This window comes from Thermobia domestica, chromosome 2 (genome assembly GCF_964235325.1).
Source record: "Thermobia domestica chromosome 2, izTheDome1.hap1.1, whole genome shotgun sequence".
In the NCBI taxonomy this organism is placed as follows: domain Eukaryota; kingdom Metazoa; phylum Arthropoda; class Insecta; order Zygentoma; family Lepismatidae; genus Thermobia; species Thermobia domestica.
The window spans coordinates 109,962,603-109,984,116 of NC_137455.1; the positions used below are offsets into that span (position 1 = coordinate 109,962,603).

At 32.0% G+C, this 21,514-nt stretch overlaps 1 protein-coding gene across 1 annotated transcript in view; it reads right to left on the bottom strand.

Annotated features, from left to right (window-relative positions):
- LOC145679134 (chitin synthase chs-2-like) overlaps positions 1 to 21,514 on the bottom strand; it is an 80,755-nt gene that overhangs the window by 16,481 nt on the left and 42,760 nt on the right. Inside the window, exons 7-16 of the mRNA XM_081749727.1 lie at positions 20,477 to 20,602; positions 19,587 to 19,786; positions 18,633 to 18,821; positions 17,322 to 17,574; positions 12,624 to 12,886; positions 11,435 to 11,645; positions 7,549 to 7,749; positions 5,839 to 6,065; positions 4,421 to 4,588; positions 2,094 to 2,402 (exon numbers count right to left, since the gene is read on the bottom strand). Coding sequence (XP_081605853.1) covers positions 2,094 to 2,402; positions 4,421 to 4,588; positions 5,839 to 6,065; positions 7,549 to 7,749; positions 11,435 to 11,645; positions 12,624 to 12,886; positions 17,322 to 17,574; positions 18,633 to 18,821; positions 19,587 to 19,786; positions 20,477 to 20,602 — 2,147 coding nt within the window. The remainder of the gene's footprint in view (positions 1 to 2,093; positions 2,403 to 4,420; positions 4,589 to 5,838; positions 6,066 to 7,548; positions 7,750 to 11,434; positions 11,646 to 12,623; positions 12,887 to 17,321; positions 17,575 to 18,632; positions 18,822 to 19,586; positions 19,787 to 20,476; positions 20,603 to 21,514) is intronic.

The window sequence follows — 21,514 nt, forward strand, 5'->3', positions numbered from 1 at the left end:
TCAACTATCGTAACTTACACAATGTTGCCAAATCTATCATAGACATCAATCAGGGTTGCAAATTCCATATTAAAGTAACTAACATTTTCTTCGGTCGTTTCTCATCGTATATAGGAATAGATATCCATATTTTTTCTTAACTATTTTCCTTCGTATTAATTTTGAAGGTATGTGACTTTGTTATTACATTATAGAGCCTCTGGTAAATGGATCCATATTTTAAATTGATAGAGTAAAAGGAATATGGTAAACCCAAAAGTCACATTAACAAAATGAACTAATTAATCATATGAAATTATGCCGGATAAATTCTTGCTGAAATTCAAGAATTCAAGAGAACATAATTTTTATTAATGTGACTTACTTTCTAATTATAGAATGTTATTAATTTATAACACTGTATTTATTCATAAAGTACTTAGTAAGTTTCCGGAAACAATAACTTTTTCCTTTTCCTATTTTCATGTTACTTCTATCTTTATTTAGTCTTATACCGACATTTTCTAATTGGAAAATAACAATAATAATAATAAGAAGAAAAAATTTACCTGTCTCTATCTGTAATCCATATTTTCAGATTTGACCTTTGAAGTATAGGGATGTTATTGAAGAAAATAATGATTTATTATATGGTTTTCAAGTTAAATTTAAAGAAAATACATTTTTGTACATGAATCACATGATGTTTTCTTTAACATTTACCTCCTACTAAATAATTTAATCATTATAACCATTAATCACTAGATTTTCATTGTTTCGATGGCCTACACGTAAGAACTGTGGTGCATACGACGAAACATAGTTAGTAAATTAATCTATTCTCTATCTAGCTACTTCTGTTTTAACTGAACACTTTAATATAAATCCCAATTATGATGTAGAGCTGGGTATTTGTTTTAATTTCCTCCCAAAGTTAAAATATTTTCTTTTATGTCTGCAAACTTATATAAAATGGGAAACAACAATGTGAATACATGCAGATTATTGTAGTTTCGTAATATGAGTGAATTTTCAGTCTCTATTTTATTTGCTATCTTGTTTTATTCTCTTTCCATTAACGGAAACATTATTTTGAAAAAGAAGAAAATATTAATGTGTTCAGTTAACTTTCATGGAAACCAGCACGTGATTAGCTAAATCAAAGCTTGCAACAAGGACCAACGATTGAAATTATGTTGTACTTTCTCAGAGTGATAAAACTGCTTTGCAACTAACTGATTAAATGTTTATTTTATGTATATGTTCCACTTTGTCAAAATGTGTGAACTATACTTTAAAGAATTTTTACTTTTCAGAATTCTTGTCTCCTTCATTAATTCTCTACAAAATACTAATTAGTATACAGTATAAAAGTATTAGATATACATGATATGTTAAACAAGATGATATTTTGGAATTTCAAGTCAGATAAGAAAATATATCACATTCCCTTAAATTCCATTCTAATAGAATCAACAGAAATAAACAAGAGGGTGCTTTACGAACTATAACATTTAATCGCATCTAACAACACATCTCGTTTAAATATATTACAATGTTTTTGCAGTTAATATCACATAAAGTTTAGATAACCAAATTTTATACACTGATATGCTATGAGAAATTTTCCTAGAGGTGAAATTTACGAGAGTTGTTAAATCATTTTGGAATGATCAGTTGATCCGATATTCCGAAGTATTAGAGCATTTCTGTTTCAAGTGTGCTCCTGCTATTGCTGCTGTCAATGTGTGTTTTCCCGTACCTCCCTCAAAAGAGGAGGGACAAGTTGCTATGACTAAGATCATTCAATAGTTGGATGTAGACAGGGTTGCCACATTGAAACCTTCCGAATTATTTCACGGGCTTCGCTGTACACTGTCTTGTTAGTCATTTTAAGTAGCCTACGATCTTCACCCACCAAGACCAAACGGCTGAATGACAAATTGGAAACACAGCCGAGATGATTCATTTTCCCCCCGAAACAAAGGGAAGGTTTCCTCCGTAAGAGAGCGGTAGGGGGGGAAGTATGTTTCACACATTTTCCGAGAGCACACTTGAAATAGAAAAAGCTTTACCTATAAAAGTAGATACCTAAAAGCCACAGTTTTACAAACCTTTTTCGTCTTTTTTGTCTGTACATTCTCCCTAGTCCCCCAAGAAACGATATTGAGGTTTATGAGGGAGTAAAGGACCAACAAAAGATACACAGATGGAACACTGAGCAAATAGATGATTCCCGGAACAATGCACCAGAACTCCTGAGGATGAAGCAATGCAGCAATGAAAAATGAACCAGAGAGTGTAATTAAGAAAATAGCCGAAGGAGAACCAATTCCGTCCATTCCTAGCTGCAGTGCTGTACCAACAATCACAGTCATCATTACCAGGGCATATAGTGCTGAGAGAATCTGTGCCACTCGAAGCTATAATGAATAAATATACATGTATATAAAAAATAATTATGTACAATATATTATGATATACATTAGAAAAGATTATACTCAACATCTAGAGAAATTAGATTGTCGTATTCTCCTTGGATTTGTGTGAATAAACACAATAAGCATTTTCTACTCGTTTTGTTTTGAAGTCAATATACACCAAACTATATTTAAAATGGAAGAACTCTTAATTTTATACACAGTTTCTCACATACTGAAGCAGAATCATCCCCCATTTTGCGTCTTTCGGCATCAGCAGCTTTGTACTTCTATTAATTGTATGATCATGTTTAGTATTTATTAGGATGAGAAGAGAGTTATTGGTGAAAAATTAATTAAAAATAAATAAATAAAATTAGAGACTAAAATTATATACTTCCAAATAATATCAAAGAAAGCCTGTATTTCCGAGAGTATTTTGATAATGTTGGCGTAAATAGGTCTTACTTAATTAATAGGTCTTAATTTACTTTGCATTGCGTTACAATATAATAAACTACTGATGTTAATAGACTTAAAAATCAGTATAATATTTCCTGATAGAGATATTTGCTTCAGACACAAAACACAAGTAATTGGATGGATTCACTTCAAGCAATAAGTTCCGTCTCATGTAGCCTCAGTGCTGAAAAGGGACTTTAATTCTAGTCAACCAATTGTAAATATATATTATCGTATCATAAGTTCAAGGTACTCAAAAAATTTCTTCCAAGCAGAAACAGACACATACAGTGCATAATACTCTGCGTTAGGTCTCGAAGTAATCTCGACCAGTATTCAGCACCATTTATAAACCTTCCTGCAGCCTCACAATGCCCTGGCAATAAAATTAGGGGATCTTGGACGACGCAAAGAAGTCAGTGACGTGTGCCGCAGGTCTGCCTCATTGTCGGATTTCCTACGAAGGTGGTTGTCGAGAGAATGGAAGAGATGGTATCTAATGAAACTAGATCCGGTGAGTGTGGTGGTTGGCACAGCGTTTGCTAGCCACTAGTATCCCTGGTCATCCTTGCCATGTGTGGTTCCTGGTTGCAGCACACCCTTGTGATTAAACAATACTGGATTCTGCTGCAATATATGATACACTGTTGCAACTGCTGTGAGTATAGGTCCGCAGTGATGGTGTAACCTTGTGGTAGGAGTTAGCAAAGTATAACTTGGCAATTAGTATACCAGACACAGAGAATGATCTTGCGTGGATGCAAAGATGGTCTTAGGTGTGAGGTACAGAGTCACGTGGGGTAACCAATACCTGGTACGCTTGGGAGTGTTATACTGTTATATTAGACCCACTTTTCGTCATCTGTGAGCACATGAGTGTGTTTCGGTGCCGAGACAGCAGCAATAAACAGCCAACTACTCGTTGTTCCTTGTTCACTGCCGACAACGTGTGGGGAACTCACTTGTTCAGCTTATACGCCCTCAATATCCGATGCACGTAAAATTTGATTGTTTCCTCGGAAATCTAGAAGCGCTCGACAAGTTCACTACACGTTTGAGTACTGGCCTTCTCTATGGCTGCCTTCAGGACCTTGCTACCCAACACCTGTAGTAATTCACTCGGGTTCATCACAAAGACTCAGATCTCCTGACCTGAACTTCTGAAACCAATGACTTGTGACGAGTTCGCTCATGGCATCCTTTCCAAATGTTTCTTGTATTCGACAACTTGATGTAACTGCTGACAGGTCCACCTTAAAGTCATACAGTGAATAATTGAGAACGGCCTGCTTCGGTAATTCTATTTCCCTTCGGCACTGGACGAGCTGTGATTGCAATATATACACAATGTGCATGTATTGGCACAAGTCAATAATCACACTAATTCCTCCCCGTCTGTCATCGCTTTATTGGTGCGTACGTCACTTCGTTTATTTGATGTGAGTGCTTCATCAAATGAAACGCCAAACACGGAAACAACATTTTTCTTTATCTCGTATATAATATCATATAATATTATAAATATATAATATCATTTAGGACACTGTATGATTACTTACTTGAATCTCTGTTTTACAGAAAAAGCAGATAATCACGAAGAAAACAATGGGAGCCATATTATAACAAAAGCTGGTCCAATTGTCAATCTTGAAAGCTGCAACAAATGCTCCGACCAACATCAAAAATATAGTTCCCGGACCAAGAATAGTTCCACACATTAACATAAACTGAAAAAAATAATTAAAAAGTACAAAATCATTGTTTCATTGTCTTTATAAAATATTGGAAGATGGACAAAACGGAACATACTTTTTTTAAATGGTTTCTTCAATATTACATTTTTTGTATCGTTTCAATTATTCCTTAAATTAAAAAGATAGTATTAAAATTTTACAACGTAAAACTTTAGTACTCTCAAAAATATTTAAAATAGCACGTGTTTCAAGAATATTCTTATAAAGCAATATGTCTGTCAGCCAATTGTTCTGTCATATTCCTTGCGATGTATTCCTCAATAATAAGGAATATCTCGAAAGTACTTTCTATTTTTATCACAAAGTTTTGCAAAAATGAAATATTATGTAATTTTTGGGAGTCAATATTTGAAAAAAAAGTAAAAATATGCTGTAAAATTCAACGAATATCTTTATGCAGCAAAGGACTTTTCTTCTTAAGTCGGATAAATAAACCATATATATATATATATATATATATATATATATATATATATATATATATATATATATATAATTATTATTGAGGGAAGCAAAATGGTTATTGTGCTTTAATTTTATTTTGTGCAGGAGTATGATATTAAATTATATGGTGTAATCATATTATTATTAATTCTATGTCCCTTTTAGCCATTTTTATATCATTTCTGGTGTAAGATAAACTAGTTTATCAAATCAAGGCCTAACAAATTGTTTAATTATTTGACAAAATACAAAATAGGCCTACAATAATTATTTGACATAAAAGTTATTTTAAAAATGAATATAATTTAGAAGATAAAAAGTTACAAAGCAACTGAAATTTTGTATAGGCACGAGTACAAGAAAATATGTTCATACACTCAGATTATGATGTATGGCACTATCGATTATGTCAAAATTAAAGTTACTATGCATTTAAGTTAGATTACTAGGAAGTCCTTAATGTATTTAAATGTAAATCTGCTACTGCTTAAATACATTAAGTCTCTTATATCGTACAACCTAAGATAAAATGTCGCGGATCACATTAACGCAAGTAGATATCATTACAAGAACTAATTTTATCTAAACTAATCTCATGGATTTTTTACTGTTCTTTTTGTAAAATGTATATATCTTTTTATTATTCTCTAATTTTTAGTGAAAAGTATTTGTCACGTATTTTAGTGATGGCAATATTAATCGTATTTCCAAAGTAATTTAAATTGTCACTTCTCATCACAGGACAGTAGAGGGTAATTTTTTCGTGTTTGCCTACTTACTTGATAAGCGATATATAAAGACGAAATATTATCATTGATTTTGATAGTCCTTTTGTAATCCATGAGGAGGTCAATAATGTTTGCCATTGTGGAAGGTACCCAGCGTCGTCTCTGATTATAGAACTCGTTGAACCCTTCGGGACAATGGGTATATGCGTCAGCGGCTGCAGAATATTCCACTCTGTATCCTCTTTGCAAAAGCAGAGTACAAAGCCATCTGTCCTCTCCTAAAAACAAAGATAATAATAATAATAATAATAATAATAATAATAATAATAATAATAATAATAATAATAATAATAATAATAATAATAATAATAATAATAATAATATATAATGCAATATGTAATGCAGACGCAAAAGCAACACCACTTCATCTAGCCAACACAGAGTTCACCACAAACTATGAATAAGATGAACAAAACCATAGACAATGGAGAGCAAAAGATAACTACGAAACTCTTTAAAAATCACCTAGAAAATAGTAATACAGATAAATGACGATAAAATTCTTGGCTCAAGAAAACCGAAATCTTTTTCGAAACAGTACGATTTATTATGGTCTACAAGGACAGACTAATACCAACTTGAAACTACTGTAAATACACATTAACGCAAGAAATACTGGATGAAACATGCACAAAATGTGGAAACACATCAGAAGCAATTGAATATATCACAGGCACTTGCCATATAATGGTTTTAACAAACTATCCGGAAAGACACAACAATGCTGCAAAAAACATTCAACAGTTTCTCGCACGTGGCATGGAACCAATCTCCGATATCAGGTCATACTACTGATATCAGCCAAATCTAGTACTTGGAAACGATAACTACAAACTATGTTAGGAGAGATCAGAACAGATATAACGGTACTTGCAAACAGACTCAACATCACTATCATCAATAAAATGAACCAAGAAGCAACTCGTATTGATGTAACAGTACCATTGACTCACAACATAGTGCAATATTTAGTACGATAATTAAAAACCTGAAAGACGAAATCAAAAAGATATGGAAATTACAGACAAAAAACATCTAACAAACCTACAAAAATCAGTAATTCTAGCCATTTATTATATAGTCAGGAAATTCTTTGGATAAGAACTATTCCAATAATATGCACTTGCCACAGACGGCCGCCAGATTATTAAGCTAAAACAGGTTTAAACCAAGATACAGAAGTGATACTAAAATATTATTATATATTAACATCTATTCATAACTAGTAATACTCATAACTAAAAGTAAGATAATAAAATGCACATTTCACGCAAAACTCTTTTAGTTCACGTCATTTATAAGGAGAAAATGGTTGATTTTTGATGATGAAAGGATAAAAGCTCGTTGCCAAAGAGTGAAAAGTTAAAGTGATTCAGGCATCATTATCAAACCATATAAAAGAGAAAAATTAAATTATTACTTTCTCTAATTTGACGACGCAATATCTACTTACTGTATGTTGATCAGAGCAAACTAAAAAATATACTCTAAATTTCTATCAACTTTCTGTACGCTAGTTAATTTTTGCAGTATAAATTCTACCAGTTCAAAAAATCAACATTCCAAATAATTCCTAGATTAACTCACATAGATTAATTAGATAGTAATCATAAAACTTACATCTTTGAAGTTATTGTGAAAACCCTTTCTTTGTTAGTTTAAACAATATTTTAATTAATTATTACTATTATTATTATTTACCTTGATCGTACTGTATATAATGTCTTGCTTCATTTGAACGCGTTGTATACCGTCGCATTACATTGTCATCCATCAAGGCTTTAGCACGAAACAGGGAGAAGCATCCAGGGCTACACAGAACACAGCCAATCATGTGCTCAGTTGCTTTCTGTAACCAATGACTTATAGCATATTCAAATTTCTGGTACCATACCATGGGACCTGCAAATAGAAAGGAGAATGCAATGGTAATTCTTATTAGATTTATGTATTACATTGATACTTTTCAGAAAGCTTTTCAAACAAATAAATTACTCTATTTATGTCGACTCACTAGCAAACATTTGGTTGTATTAGTCTATTAATACTAAAGACTGAATATAATGAAATAATCTTATATTTATTTTATAAATGTTGCTATTTAAACTATCTTCCACTTTTCTATCTAGATAAGAAAATTAATTGACAATTTAAAAAATTTGTGACAACTTACTATCGTATATTATGCATAATAAACTTTCTATCATGCATCATCAGTTAGAACTAAGAAAGACTGAAAAGTGAATAACAGTAAATATCATTTGTCAAAAAATCGTCATGTCGTCTTCCATGATTTAATATGATATAATGTATTGAGTGACATGATGTTACATGACAATAATCATTTATTGCCTCTTCATTTGTTCTGCTTCTATCTGATGATGATCTATAAATGATCGAAAAATTTTATAGTTTCTTTTCGTTGTGTTCTATATGTACTCTCACATGTGCTGTTAAACTTCCATTTCACTCCCTTATCGAGCTACATCCTATCTGTCATTATTAAAAGTGTGCCACAATGTATGGTTAACAGCCCTTTTCAAAATTTTCTAGCGGGATTCTATTTTAACATTTAAGATATAGGACCAATTTAATGCGTCGTACAAACTCTTCATCATAAATATTAGGCCTACGAAAAGGTAAGGTCAAGTATACAGACAAACATGAAATTCTTTCTCTTATTATTTCTTTTTTCTTCCAATGGAATATTTCTGTCCAATGGTTCTAGTTCAAAGTTAATTAATAATGTCACAAGAAACAGACCGGACTGTCAACCTTACCAACGCAGAAACTGTAAACTTATTGGCAACTTAGAATTTCCAAGAAAAACAGTTCTTTCACTATCATGTACGGGACTTTATATTTAGTAGTAATTTTGAGTATCTTTTTCTTTGCTTTGTTGAGCTATAGTAAAATTTCTTAGTTTCAACCCCATCATTTATAAATAATTTATTTGCATTTATGTCAAATGAAGATCTACCTTGCAGTACGTTTGATTGTGGTTACGATTTCCGGTGAGAGTGCAGAAATTTCGGTGTTGTTTCGGCATTCTAAAGCTACTGATAGTTAGTATAAATAAGAAGTAACAAAGTATGACACTGACCATACATCACCAAGGTAAAATGGTTAGTAAATTTTAGTTTAAATTGTGTTGAAAAGTATCCTATATATATATATACACATACTTTAACTACCATATTTAAAATAATATGATATACTGGAACAAAGGAATCCCGAAGTGGAAATGGAAAATGAATTACTTACCAGAAAACAGTGGAAACATACTAAAAGCGGAGGGAGAAAAAAATAAAAAAAACAAAAAAGTAAATACTAATTGATGTGATGGGATGTATATCTATTCACAGAAAGTAAACATTCTCGTACCTAAAATCATCCAAAAGACAAAATAAGTTAGTGATTTTGATGAATGTCTTGAAACTGTTCGCTGACTTTGTGTCTTCTGGCTATTTTTAAGTGTGAGAATTTATTACTTTTTGTTAACAGAGAAGTAATATTGAAGCATACAGGTGGGTACCATGTTCAAATACAAGGTACGTGATAGGTTTGCCAGAGTGAAAGTGGAGCGAATTCAGTGGAGACAGATAAAACAAATGGGAGGAATAGGTTGGTAGAAATACATAAGAATAAAGGAAGAATGAAGAGTAAATTTAGAAACAAATATTACAAGGAAAGAAAGAAATAAAAAATATAAATAAATAAAAAATACTCAGAAAATAAGTAAAAAATAAATTATGAAAATAAAAAAATAATAAAAATAATAGAAGATAATATAGAGCTATAAATATGTAGGAAAATTAATAAAAAGAATAAAAAAAGGGGTACCTTTTTAGTGTATGTGGTTAACTTTCACTATTTTTCTTACGATCTTACTGTTAGATCTTATTCAAACTAACATCGGTGTAATTGTGATCGTGTTCATCTACATACACTTACATTCAGAAAACAGATAACGTACGCTTGCATGACCATTATAACCATTAGACTAAGTACAAAGGCAGAACATTTTCTGCGAATTCTTCAATAAAGTACTTGCACATATAGAACATTTCTCGAAACAAATAGATTAAACCATTATCAAACACTCACTCATATATGAAGACTATTAAGGCAAGTAAACAATGTACACATGACACACAACAATGGTTTCTTCTTTTTTCCATAGTCCTTACTGTCACATGCCCATTTCCTTATGTTTCATCTCCTCCGTTACCTCTGCAAATGAACAATCGTTATTTTGATCACATGATACATCAATTTTACAGTCTCCTCGGGCATTTTCGGCTTCCTCATCAATCATTGTTGCTTCCTGAAACTCATCGATCTATAGCCGAACTTCCTGTTTCTTAGGACTTCATCGACCACTTCACCGTGACCTTCATGTCCTCTCTTAAGACTTAGCCGACCTAGAACCACATTGACATTTGTTGAGCTATCTGTCTCCTTAGCCCTTGTCCTCTTGCAGACCTCTACGCCTCCTTGGTTCATATCAATCTTTTCGTCTACCGCTATTCTCTTGAACCTTAGCCGTTGCTTTGTTGTAGAGGTGTGGCAATGAAGGTTATGGAAATTAAGTAGGAATCGGTAAGCAGAAAAAAAGAAATACTTATCTATTAATGAAAGAAGGGAACAACTGAATTTTTTACACATAGACACCATATGGACACTGGATTGTCCAAGCGCAGAAGCTTAGGCTGTGGTACAAGCCATGTGGTCTGAGTGGAGAGCACCGACTTCGAGAGCGGGAGAGTGTCTGGCTGTTCTGGAAAGCGGACTGGATAGCGTAGTAGTTAACGAATCGGCATGGTATGCCGGAGATCCCGGGTTCGAATTCTGGTCCAGTCATTCAGATTTTCACTCTTTCTGTGTTATTGAATTCGCATCTACAGAGAATCCGGTGTATAAAAAATTTGATTGTTTCCTCCTTTTATTAATATATATGAATTACAACCGTCAAAAGGAGTTCTTAATATATGGACACTGGATTGTCCAAGCTAGGCTGTGATACAAGCCATGTGGTCTGAGTGGAGAGCACCACTTCAAGGTTGGGGGAGTGTGTGGTTATTCTGGAAAGAGTATTGGATGACGTAGTGGTTAACACATCGACACAGTATGCTGGAGATCCTGGGTTCGAGTTCCGCTCCAGTCATTCCCTCTTTGTGTGTTAAATATATACAATGTTCTTATGTTTTATTTTACAAGTTGTCAACAGTTCAAAGCTTCTGTTATTGTTAGTTTGTTTTTAGTTATTAGAGACCTTTAAGTTGTATAAATTAATTATGAAAATATATTGTGATGTGTATAAAGGTATGTAGTTGTGGATTTTGATTTTGGGAATGATAAGATAAAGTACAGGTTTAGTTTGAATGCTCCACCTACATGTAACTAAAAGATGACAAATTTCACGGTATAACACTTACAGCTTATACGATGAGCTTGATTAAAAAGAGAAATATTTAGTCGAAAGTTAATTGCAGCGATGTTTCTAAATAAAAAATACTCTGTTAAAAAATCGAAACTTCTGAATGTATATCTGTTTACACACTTCTTTAGAATAAAGCTTACTTACCACAGCCCACAGGATGAATTCTTCCGCATGCAGCTCCCAAACTTCTATTTTTCTTCATTAAATCTACAAGAAGTTGCACGGCTCCAGGCTGAAAATCAATATCTCCATCCAATGTGAGAATATAGGTGTTCTCTGCCAGTAGTTCTTTCCTATCCACGGAAATCGGCAGTTCCATTAGGCGGTGGCCAAGTAAATAATACATGTACATTACCTAAGGAAGATGAAAAATTAAATATCTGCAATACTTATTATTTCTTTTCAGGGAAATAACTAAAAATAGAAGATGTAGAAATCACATGATCATAACAACTAACACATCATCAGAACAAATAATCCCTAAACCACTGGACTTCTACTGAACATTCGCTCTATTTCACTTCCTTGGATGTTTCTGACATGTATAGACATCTGATCCTGATGGATGTTTTTTTGTACATGCGTCTAGCATATATTATTGTAGACGTTTTGAATCAAAAGATACATACTATATATTCCCAAAATTATTTTTTAGACTCTGTTGTGGTTCTAAATCAGACTCAGAAATTATAGAATAATCCTCGTACTTAACTTCAATAATGAATTAGACAATACAACATTTAATGTTAACTTTTTTAAATATATATTTAAACAATTGAACTTGAATAGAAAACGAAATGTTTAAATGAAAATAAAACGTTAATGATGCTTTTAATTAAGAAGTGTTTCTGCATTTTAATACATTTAAAATTTAACACATTGTTTTGTATTTTATTCACTTCCAATATGGAAATAATTGATCTAATATATTTTATTTCATATTTCACTCAATAGACAACTTTTATTATTTCTACCAAATCAAGCAACTACTCCCATTATATACGCACTAAGAATTCAAAAATTAAGAAAAAGGAATTTTCTACTCTCCTTTCTGTATACGAGTGAATGTAATATCTTCAAAATTTCGGCTGAGAATTGTTGACCTTGGTCACGAAATAGAATGAGGCTGTTTTAAAAGTTTTGGTGAGAGAAGTAGGCTTCCTACCCAAAAGCTTTAGAACAACTCCATTCTGTATTCGTGATCGAGAACGAAATTTTCAGCCAAAATATTCAAGAATTTACATTTATTCACACACAGAAGATGTAGTGAAGTAAAATACATTCTCTAAATTGTTAGGTAACCTTTCGCATCAAGTCAAAATGTCTATATTACCTGACTCCAACGTTTCTTGCGCCTGATCTTTGACGTATCCTTCAAATGAGCAATTAATTTTGTTTTTCCAGGTAAGATCCACATTAGTCTACCTCCATACGGTGTTGGAAACTTTGTAGGAGGACGAATATTTATATTAGTTTGATGTACGTGACTCGCTGCTTCATCTATTGTGTCTACCAGCGTCTTAACAAATTGGTTTACAACGTTTTCTTCAATGCCATCGTCACTCAACTCAAAAGCATCGTCGAAGAAAATGTGAGCTGGATGGAAGATAAGAAAAGTAATTTTACAGTTATCCTTACAATTTATAAAGTTACATTACTTGTTTCCTTAGGTTTTCAGCAGCTGATATAAAGCAGGGATGTTTCAGATTACTGGCGTACGCAGAAGTTCATCGAAGTTAGAGGTTCCAAGTTCATATAATTTAAGGAATTTGCATACATACCTTAATGTAATAAATGTTTATTTTTGCATAATAGCTTGCTCAAGGGAGTCTGTGTTAAAACCCCGACCCTTCCCCTTATGTACATCAAGGCTTCAGATACTATAGAACAAGACAAAACGGACTAATGTTAACGTGCTAGCGATTCAATAAGTAAGGTGTACTGGAAATGATAATCTCAGGATAGGGCAATACACGAGGAGGAATGATGGGAACACGGTGGCTCAGTAATAGAGAGCTTACCTCTGGTGCATGGGGTTTCTTGTTCGATACCTGATCAAGTTTGTGGTGGACAACATCGTGTCTGTGTTTTTTCGGAGTATTCCCGTTTCCTTCCACATTCTCGTTTCACCATTTCTGGCATCATCATTCACTTACCTTAATCATCATCTCCTTTACATAAAAGGCAAAATCGTGGTACTTAAAACTGAAAGATTTTAATTCATTTTCTATATGGGGAATAAAGTTCAAAATCTATGAACTGGATTCTTAGAAATAGTATTTTTAAGATGGTCGAATTTGTTATACAGTGTAATGAAGTGTTGATGTTGTGATATAGTAGTCCTGAAGAGCACACACCAACGGAAGAAATGGAAGGTCTCATTATGGGTAATGTCCATGAAAAAGTGAAGAAACCGTGGACAATTTCAGAGCGAAGGTACGAAAGAAAGGAAAATTTTGAGCAACAATTGCCCATGCTAATGGCAGTGGAGTAGATTTCTAGCATATAAGACTAATCAATACATCCACGTACTTTAAAGTGAGGGGATACGTAAGTATAATTGGATGTCTTCAGATGTTACACAAGAAATCGGGTTACTATGTGTTAATTGACAACAGAGGTACATGAGTCTTGTAGACTTTACATACAGAGGGATAGACTCAGATTGAAACATCAACAGTATGATGGCGAAGATTCAACAAAGGCTTTTGGTAATTAGAGAAAGTACACAAATTTGTAAAAAGAGAAAAATTTACTGTTGAAAATCCCAAGAATCCAAAAGTTAAGCAGGAATTTCAGGCGGAGCCATCGTAGTCAAAATATGGGGAAACATCCGCGACACCGTTTAAGAATTATATGACGCATTAGAGAGAGAACAAAAAAACGTTATTGGATTCAAGGTGTAAAGCCGTAAAGAAACAAAGGAAGCGGTTAGATTGCAATTGCTTCAGAATTCAAATATTGTAAGATAAGAAGACAGTAAATTTGAAATTCCCCACACTTTTAGATGCAAAGGAAACAGTACATGAAGGATATAATTGTGGAAATAGAGGAAAAAAGCGAAATGAATGGCATATAAAATGCATGAAAAAGTATCAACTTGAATATAGAGTATGAAACACTCTACCAGATCAAAAATAAATAAATAAAATATAAATAAATAAATAAAATAAAAAATAAAAATAAATAAATAATAAAAATGGAATAGTTATTCTGCTTAACTTTCTGGTTCATTAATGCTTTTTTCTGGTTCATTTTAGGTTTCTTCTTGAACTTACTTTGGTATGTTTTTCTTGACTTAAAAACCCTTTTACTAAGAGATCTTTTTGTAAGCCTAGAAGATTGGAAGATAATATAATGAAAAACCTTCGGAAATTATTGTAACAATCCCTACTGGATTGACTGGGCACAGTATTGCATTTATGCAATCATTTTGCTTCTGCATGGGATGAGATAGATATTTTCTTGTATTATGGTATTATTACGCACTACATTAGTTAATATATAGGCATAGATGCGAACAAACTTAAAGATTCTCTTTAACATTAAAGAAAATTGTGCATAACATTGTTAAAATTCAGATAATATTAAAAATGGTATACAAAGTTGGATGTAAAAATAGAATTTTTAAATACACATTGTTAATTAGTAAAGTGTTAGTACTGTTGAGAATCTTTCATGGTAACAGGGAGAAAATCTCTTTTGTTTTAATATTTGAGTGGTGTTTGAACTTTAGCTTTTAGAATCTCGTATGATATACTTCTTTAGATTACACACGGGTAAGTCTTCTGTAAATTATTTTATTACAAGATTTAAAGCAATATTGTTAATATGTAAATGTTAATATGAAATATTTACTTATAATAGATTGTTTTAATTATAAAAAAAAACACAAATATAAAGGTAATAAGAAAGTTCCTGTCGCTTTTTCACCCACCACTTTCGAACATTGATATGTCACCTACGACGTACCTGAAACATCAAAAATAGTCCCCATCAGCATCGACGACCTTCTGCCAACGTTCTGAAAGGTCATGAATTCCATCGTAGTAGAACTTGGTGGGCCGTGAAGCAAAGAAGCTATCAAGTGTATTTTGTACCTCTATTAGGGATTTGAACTGGCGTCCTCGAAGGTGATTGTCCAAGGAATCGAACAGGTGATAATTGAACGGTGCAATGTCCGGAGAGTATGGTGGATGCAATAGTGTTTCCTATCCAAGGCGTAGAATGGTGTCCCGAGTCATACTAGTCACGTGGGGCTTAGCGTTCTCATGTAACAGAAGGACCCCTTTGCGATTCAGAAATGCTGGCTCCAGACTTTTGAGTTTTTCTTGAACATGGCTCAACTGCTGACAGTACACAACTGCATTGATGCTCTGACCAGCTGGTAGCAGTTCCTGATGCACGATGCCGCGAGCAGTCCACCAAACACACATGATGACCTTCTTCTGATGCAGTGTTGGTTTCGGCTGGGTTGGAACCGGTTGATGGGATGCTAACCAATGATAACGGAGCCGTGGAGCTTCGTACGAGACCCACTTCTCATCACGTGTTAACACCCTGTCCAGAAATGGACCTTCCTCAGACGAGACAACAAAGAAACACAGGTGTCTGCTCGCGTTTACTTTTGGCCTAAAGTCAAATCATGTGAGACCCATAGACCCAACTTGTAGTGCTTCCCAAATTGATGAAGGTGCTCCACTCACACTGAATTGTCGTCCCAGTTCCTCACATGTCTGACCACTGTTCGCCTCAATTGCTGCCTGAAAATCTTCATTTGTATATGTATTGGTCTTCCGGCACGTGGTTTAACAAGTTTTGTCACCATCCTTAAACTTGTTAAACCACCGTTGCACTGTCCGCATCATCATGACAGCCTAACGACACCGGGGAAGCATATCTTCCGCTCCGCTGCAGCCGAGTTTGACCCAAGTTTGAACTCGCACAGCATACACATCCCTATGACGCTCTGTGGAGGTCCCATGTTCACTCTGTCCTTACGCAAGTGCACGGTGTAACTGAACTGCCACAAGCAGGTAGTATGTTGGATATACCCACACCAACAACTGATCTTCGCCTTATCTCCATTCGCGTTCAACTCACGGTGTGAGGGTAATTGAACACAAACATTCACAAAAAGCGACAGAGCTTTCTTGCTTTCCTTTATAGAACAAGTTAGTGGGAAGTTATAATAACAAAAATTACAGTTTTTACTTCAGAATCATTTATCATTGTTTTATATGAATAATACCGAAATAGGGTGATTCTAGGAAAACCAAATTAATCATCAAATATTATAACTTCTTGGATATATAGATAGATATCTTATAATTCGTGATGGAATTGTATCGAATCTGTTAGAATATTATTCTTCAGAATTGGGCCATTTGGATGCCAAGTGACCTACATCCAAAACTGAAGTTTTTCAGGAGAAAAAAATTAAATTTTACACCTCATGAATAATTCATATTTCTGTTATGTTGGCCATTAAAACCATAATTATGATATTTATAGTTTTATGATTTACTATCTGCAAAAATCTTTTTGAAAAGGTACCCACGGATAGAAGTGAATGAAGGTATTTGTTCATTTAAAAAAAAACTTTCAGTTGACATCCAAGCAGTACAATTAAAGAATTAGCTATGATCAAAATTTTAATAAAGATCGCAATTTTACATTTACGTTAAATACAAAATGTACTTAACAAATATGAAAATTGTTATAATAACATATGCATTTGAATGTATACATTTTCTTCGTTATTATTAACCAAACACTTTTCTCATCAATTTGTGTTCGTATCAACCAATCCATTATTTTTGTATTACGCGTGCTTGATACTTGTTGAGTATATTCCCTATCTTCTTATTATATGTTCAAACTTTTATTCTTATTAACTACCAACGTTTTAATAAAATATACATATATTGCTTCTTATATAAGATGCACTATCTTTAATATTGCTTCTTATATTTTATTTATTTATTTATTTATTTATTTATTTATTTATTTACTTCTCTATTTAACTTACTTTCAAATTCGTAATAATCGGGATCTGTGACTCTAAGATATTTCTGTGCCACCCTTCTCGCAGATTGATCTTCATCCATCCTCAAAATAGATTTCAACATTTCCATCATTTCCTCTTTGGTTTCGTGCCACATGGTAGCACATGCATAGATTCGAGTAATATGATCGGTTGATTTTTCAGGTTTCACATAATGGTGTTTACTTGGAATTGTTTCATAGTCTTCATCGGCACAACCATCATCACTGTTGCTTTCCTGTAGAAAATAAAAAGTTCATCAAGTAACTGGAGATTGAGTAGTAGTCTGAAGAAGGAAGTGATATACTTCCGAAACTGTAACATTTCTAGTTAATTTATAATAAAGATTATTGAGAGCCTTGTAAGAAAGTGTGTTTAGTTTAAGAGTATATTGTACTCTTACAACACGACTTTCAACAATTATTATGTCTCAATTTGTCAAGATGGCTTATACATACTTAAAAAAATATTTACTTTGTAATAAGTTTTTATAACTGTCTATACTTGCTTACTTTATCTCAGTCATTCCATTCAGTTCGAAATTTGCTTATAAGATTAAAGTCAAAATCATTGAACTAACGTAAGACTATAATTGAAAAATAAAGTTTGTTCACAAAATCGAACTCATAACCATTATTAAATTTTAAAAAGATCTATGTAGTTATTCCTTGGAACTAATTACTCGTACAATATATAGTAGTTTCCCACAAATGTGAATGTTTCTACCAGCATATTTAAATAGCTTATCTCAGTGTAAAGCTAAGAATATTATTCAGCATTATACTATTTTTATTTTTTCAGTAAATATTTTTGTTTTCTTTCCAAACATCGATTACGCTCTTGATTTTATAATTTTAATTTTCTCCAATTTCAAAATAACACAAAAATTACTAAATTACCAACAGCTAAAAATTACGGATAAGGTAACACAAAAAGTTGATTCTTATATATTTGAAATGTGAATTCACATTATCATTGCTTAGTAAATCAGATTTAAATTTTAATTTGGAAATTTTATTCTAGACGAAGAATACTACATAAAATGATATTAATATTTTAGTCTGTCGTTACTTTGTCATATATTGTAAATGCTTGTTCTGTTTCCAATTTAATGTCTAGGTTTTGATGCCTAAACCTGATTTTTACAATACTTAAAAACTATATTGCATATCATAGTTTCGAAGACTAAAACTGTGGTTTTTACTGTTCATCATTTAAATTTTCATACTAGAGTATATAATTGCATTGTTTAGTAAATAATTAATCTCAAAACATAAAAAAATATAAATAACTTACTTCAGTTGTTAAGTCTGCTTCATCGTCTTTTCTTCTGTTCAGAGCTAGTGATTGGTCTATCAAAAGAGCATGGTACATTGGGCTAACAAAGATCTTTTCAGTGACAGCCAGACGTTCACATTTGGGTCTCCAGATTTGAATTGTTATCCAGAAATGGGATAGAAACCAAAGTAGCCAAACCCATACATGCTAAAATAAATTATTTAATCAGTATAGTAAGTTACAAAATTAAAATGGTCACATTGATTTCCGATTGCCCACTATCGTTTTAGCTTCAATTTAAAATGTTAGTTTCTCTTTCTAAATTCATTAGTATAATCTTGCTTAAAATTAGTCTTCGAATAAACTTATGCAATCATCATCGTATGTTTGAAAATTGAGTCGCGCAATGATCTTTGAATATGAATTTAAAACTACTTTAGAAAATATCACGAAGTAGGTATGTATATTACACTTAAAAAAAAATGGAGTAAATATAAAGAGATAAAATCTAGTGGGAAACTTTATTACTTTACAGACAATTGTACAATTTTTTTTTAAATAACCAAAGATCTCCAAGTAAGAATGATAGTGAGAGTACTAGTGACAGTACTTTCTCTCACATGGTCCTGAGTTCATCCCCGATAGAGATATTTCAGATCCACATTTCTTAAAGCCTTTGCATTGAAAAATGAGAATCAACTTCAAACTTTCTCAAACACGAAAAAGTAAATTAATAATTATAAGTGAAACATGTTCCTTTATTTCTTAGTCACAATTAATCGAATTCAATAAAATTTTAAATAACCATTTTTGTGAATAATAATAATAATAATAATAATAATAATAATAATAATAATAATAATAATAATAATAATAATAATAATAATAATAATAATAATAATAATAATAATAACTTATCTACATCAGACCTAATAAACCTCAATGTTTAGTTTATTGATTATAAGTGAATACCTGCTCTGTGATCAACTCTAGAATATCAGTGGTAGTTGGAAGATCAAAAAAGAGGTAGTTCGGTAGAAAACTAAAAATACAAGGATCTGCAGTTCTCCATTGTGCTGCCACGAGAAGAATAGCTAGTGTCATTGGCATCGTTAAAGTAACTGGTAATGCAAAGCTAAAACCTTGTATGAGAATTCTGCAGGCAAATTTACCTATAAAAATAACAATAGAAATAATAAGTACTATAATGTCGTTAATTATATACATATCTACTGTATTAAAGTCAATACCATGAAACTTCAGGCAATTTATGAAACTTCAATCAATTTAGCTTAAGATGCGTAAATTTGAGTTCTTTTACTTTATTTTCTAATGTATGATTACAGGTCATTGTTGGTATAGTCTTATATTAGTATAGTTATTATGTACTTAGAATAATATTTTCATACATCTTAACTCCTTAATTTGATTTTGTTTGTTTTGAAAGCATAATCGAAATTACAAGAACATTAGTCAAAATGTATAAACTTTAATACCTGTAGATCATAACTGGAAATATCCTGAACCAAGTTCAAAGTGGTGAGGATAAAAACGTTTTATAAATATTCAGAAATGCACTGCCAATCGTTTATATTATTTCTTACTCAAACCATAGCAAAAGGCAGCTAAAAGTACAGAACCAATTTTTGATCATACGAGAGGTTGTATTAATATTCTCAATTATGAACTCTTTACTTGTCGTTTAAAAATAAGACTGTCTCTTAAACTACTAAAGAATCACTAAATGCTGTTTCTTGTTTAGAAACTTAAACTAAAACTTATATGAAATAACTTAAGTGAATTGTCTCTACTTTGATTGTCCTTTTGTTATTTTAAATGATACCTGTTATAGTTATACTTACCAAAAATATAACAGAAGTATGCTGAAGCTATCTGTATGATAAGCATGTACACAGGGACGGAATGAGACGCAAAAATATATAAAGTATTTCGTGCCAAAAAATAGGGTGTACTATTTGTTTCATTGTCTTTCAGCATAGAAATCTGTAATTGAAAGAAACATGTGCTACTATAGAAATTATTCTGAAATTCTATTATTAAAGTCACAAAAATACTTTATAAAATACAATATGATATTCTGTGACTAGATTTCAAGAAAGGTACCTATTTGCGAAAAAAAAAAAAAAAAAACATGGTACTCGGGATAATAAAATAGCTCAAAATGTATTGGTAACATAATTGTAATGTAAATGTTATTCAAGTTTAATTTTCTTGAGATTTTATATTCCAGTTCATTATGAATATTATCATCAAATATTTGTTTCATTAAAATGAAGTCCATTTTTTTTCTAAACTAAATTAATTTGCTTGTTTAAATAAGTTTATATCCGGAAGATATTATTTTGAGACGGTAGTAATAGTAGTTAGTAGTTTTCCGTTTATGTCAAATAGAAAATTATATTTCTTCGGCAGCTTTCAAGTTATTGAAAAAATAGACGGAAAACCAAGAATATTCTGTTGTATTGCCTAATTTCACTGAATTCAAATTTTGTGCATCATTTTCTCCTGTATTTCAATATAAAGAAACACAAATTTCAGAGAAAATAAGCATAAACTGTTTAAATATGCATTTTTACATATAACAAAACAAAGATGCTTTATTTAAAAATTCAATATCCCATGTTCATGGCATGTAGGTCAAAATATACAAATAGGAAATGAATGGAAATGGAGATCAAATAAAAGATAGAATATATGACAGAAAATTAAAATTATTTCAAATAAGTATATTACTTTAAGAATTAAAAGAGAATAACAAAAATGTAGGAAAATATTATCGCTGAAAGGATACAAAAACATGATATTAAAACTGATCAAATTTTCAAGGTGCACAACCGAAGAAATATAGAATATACATACTTCTTTTGTAATTCCTGTGG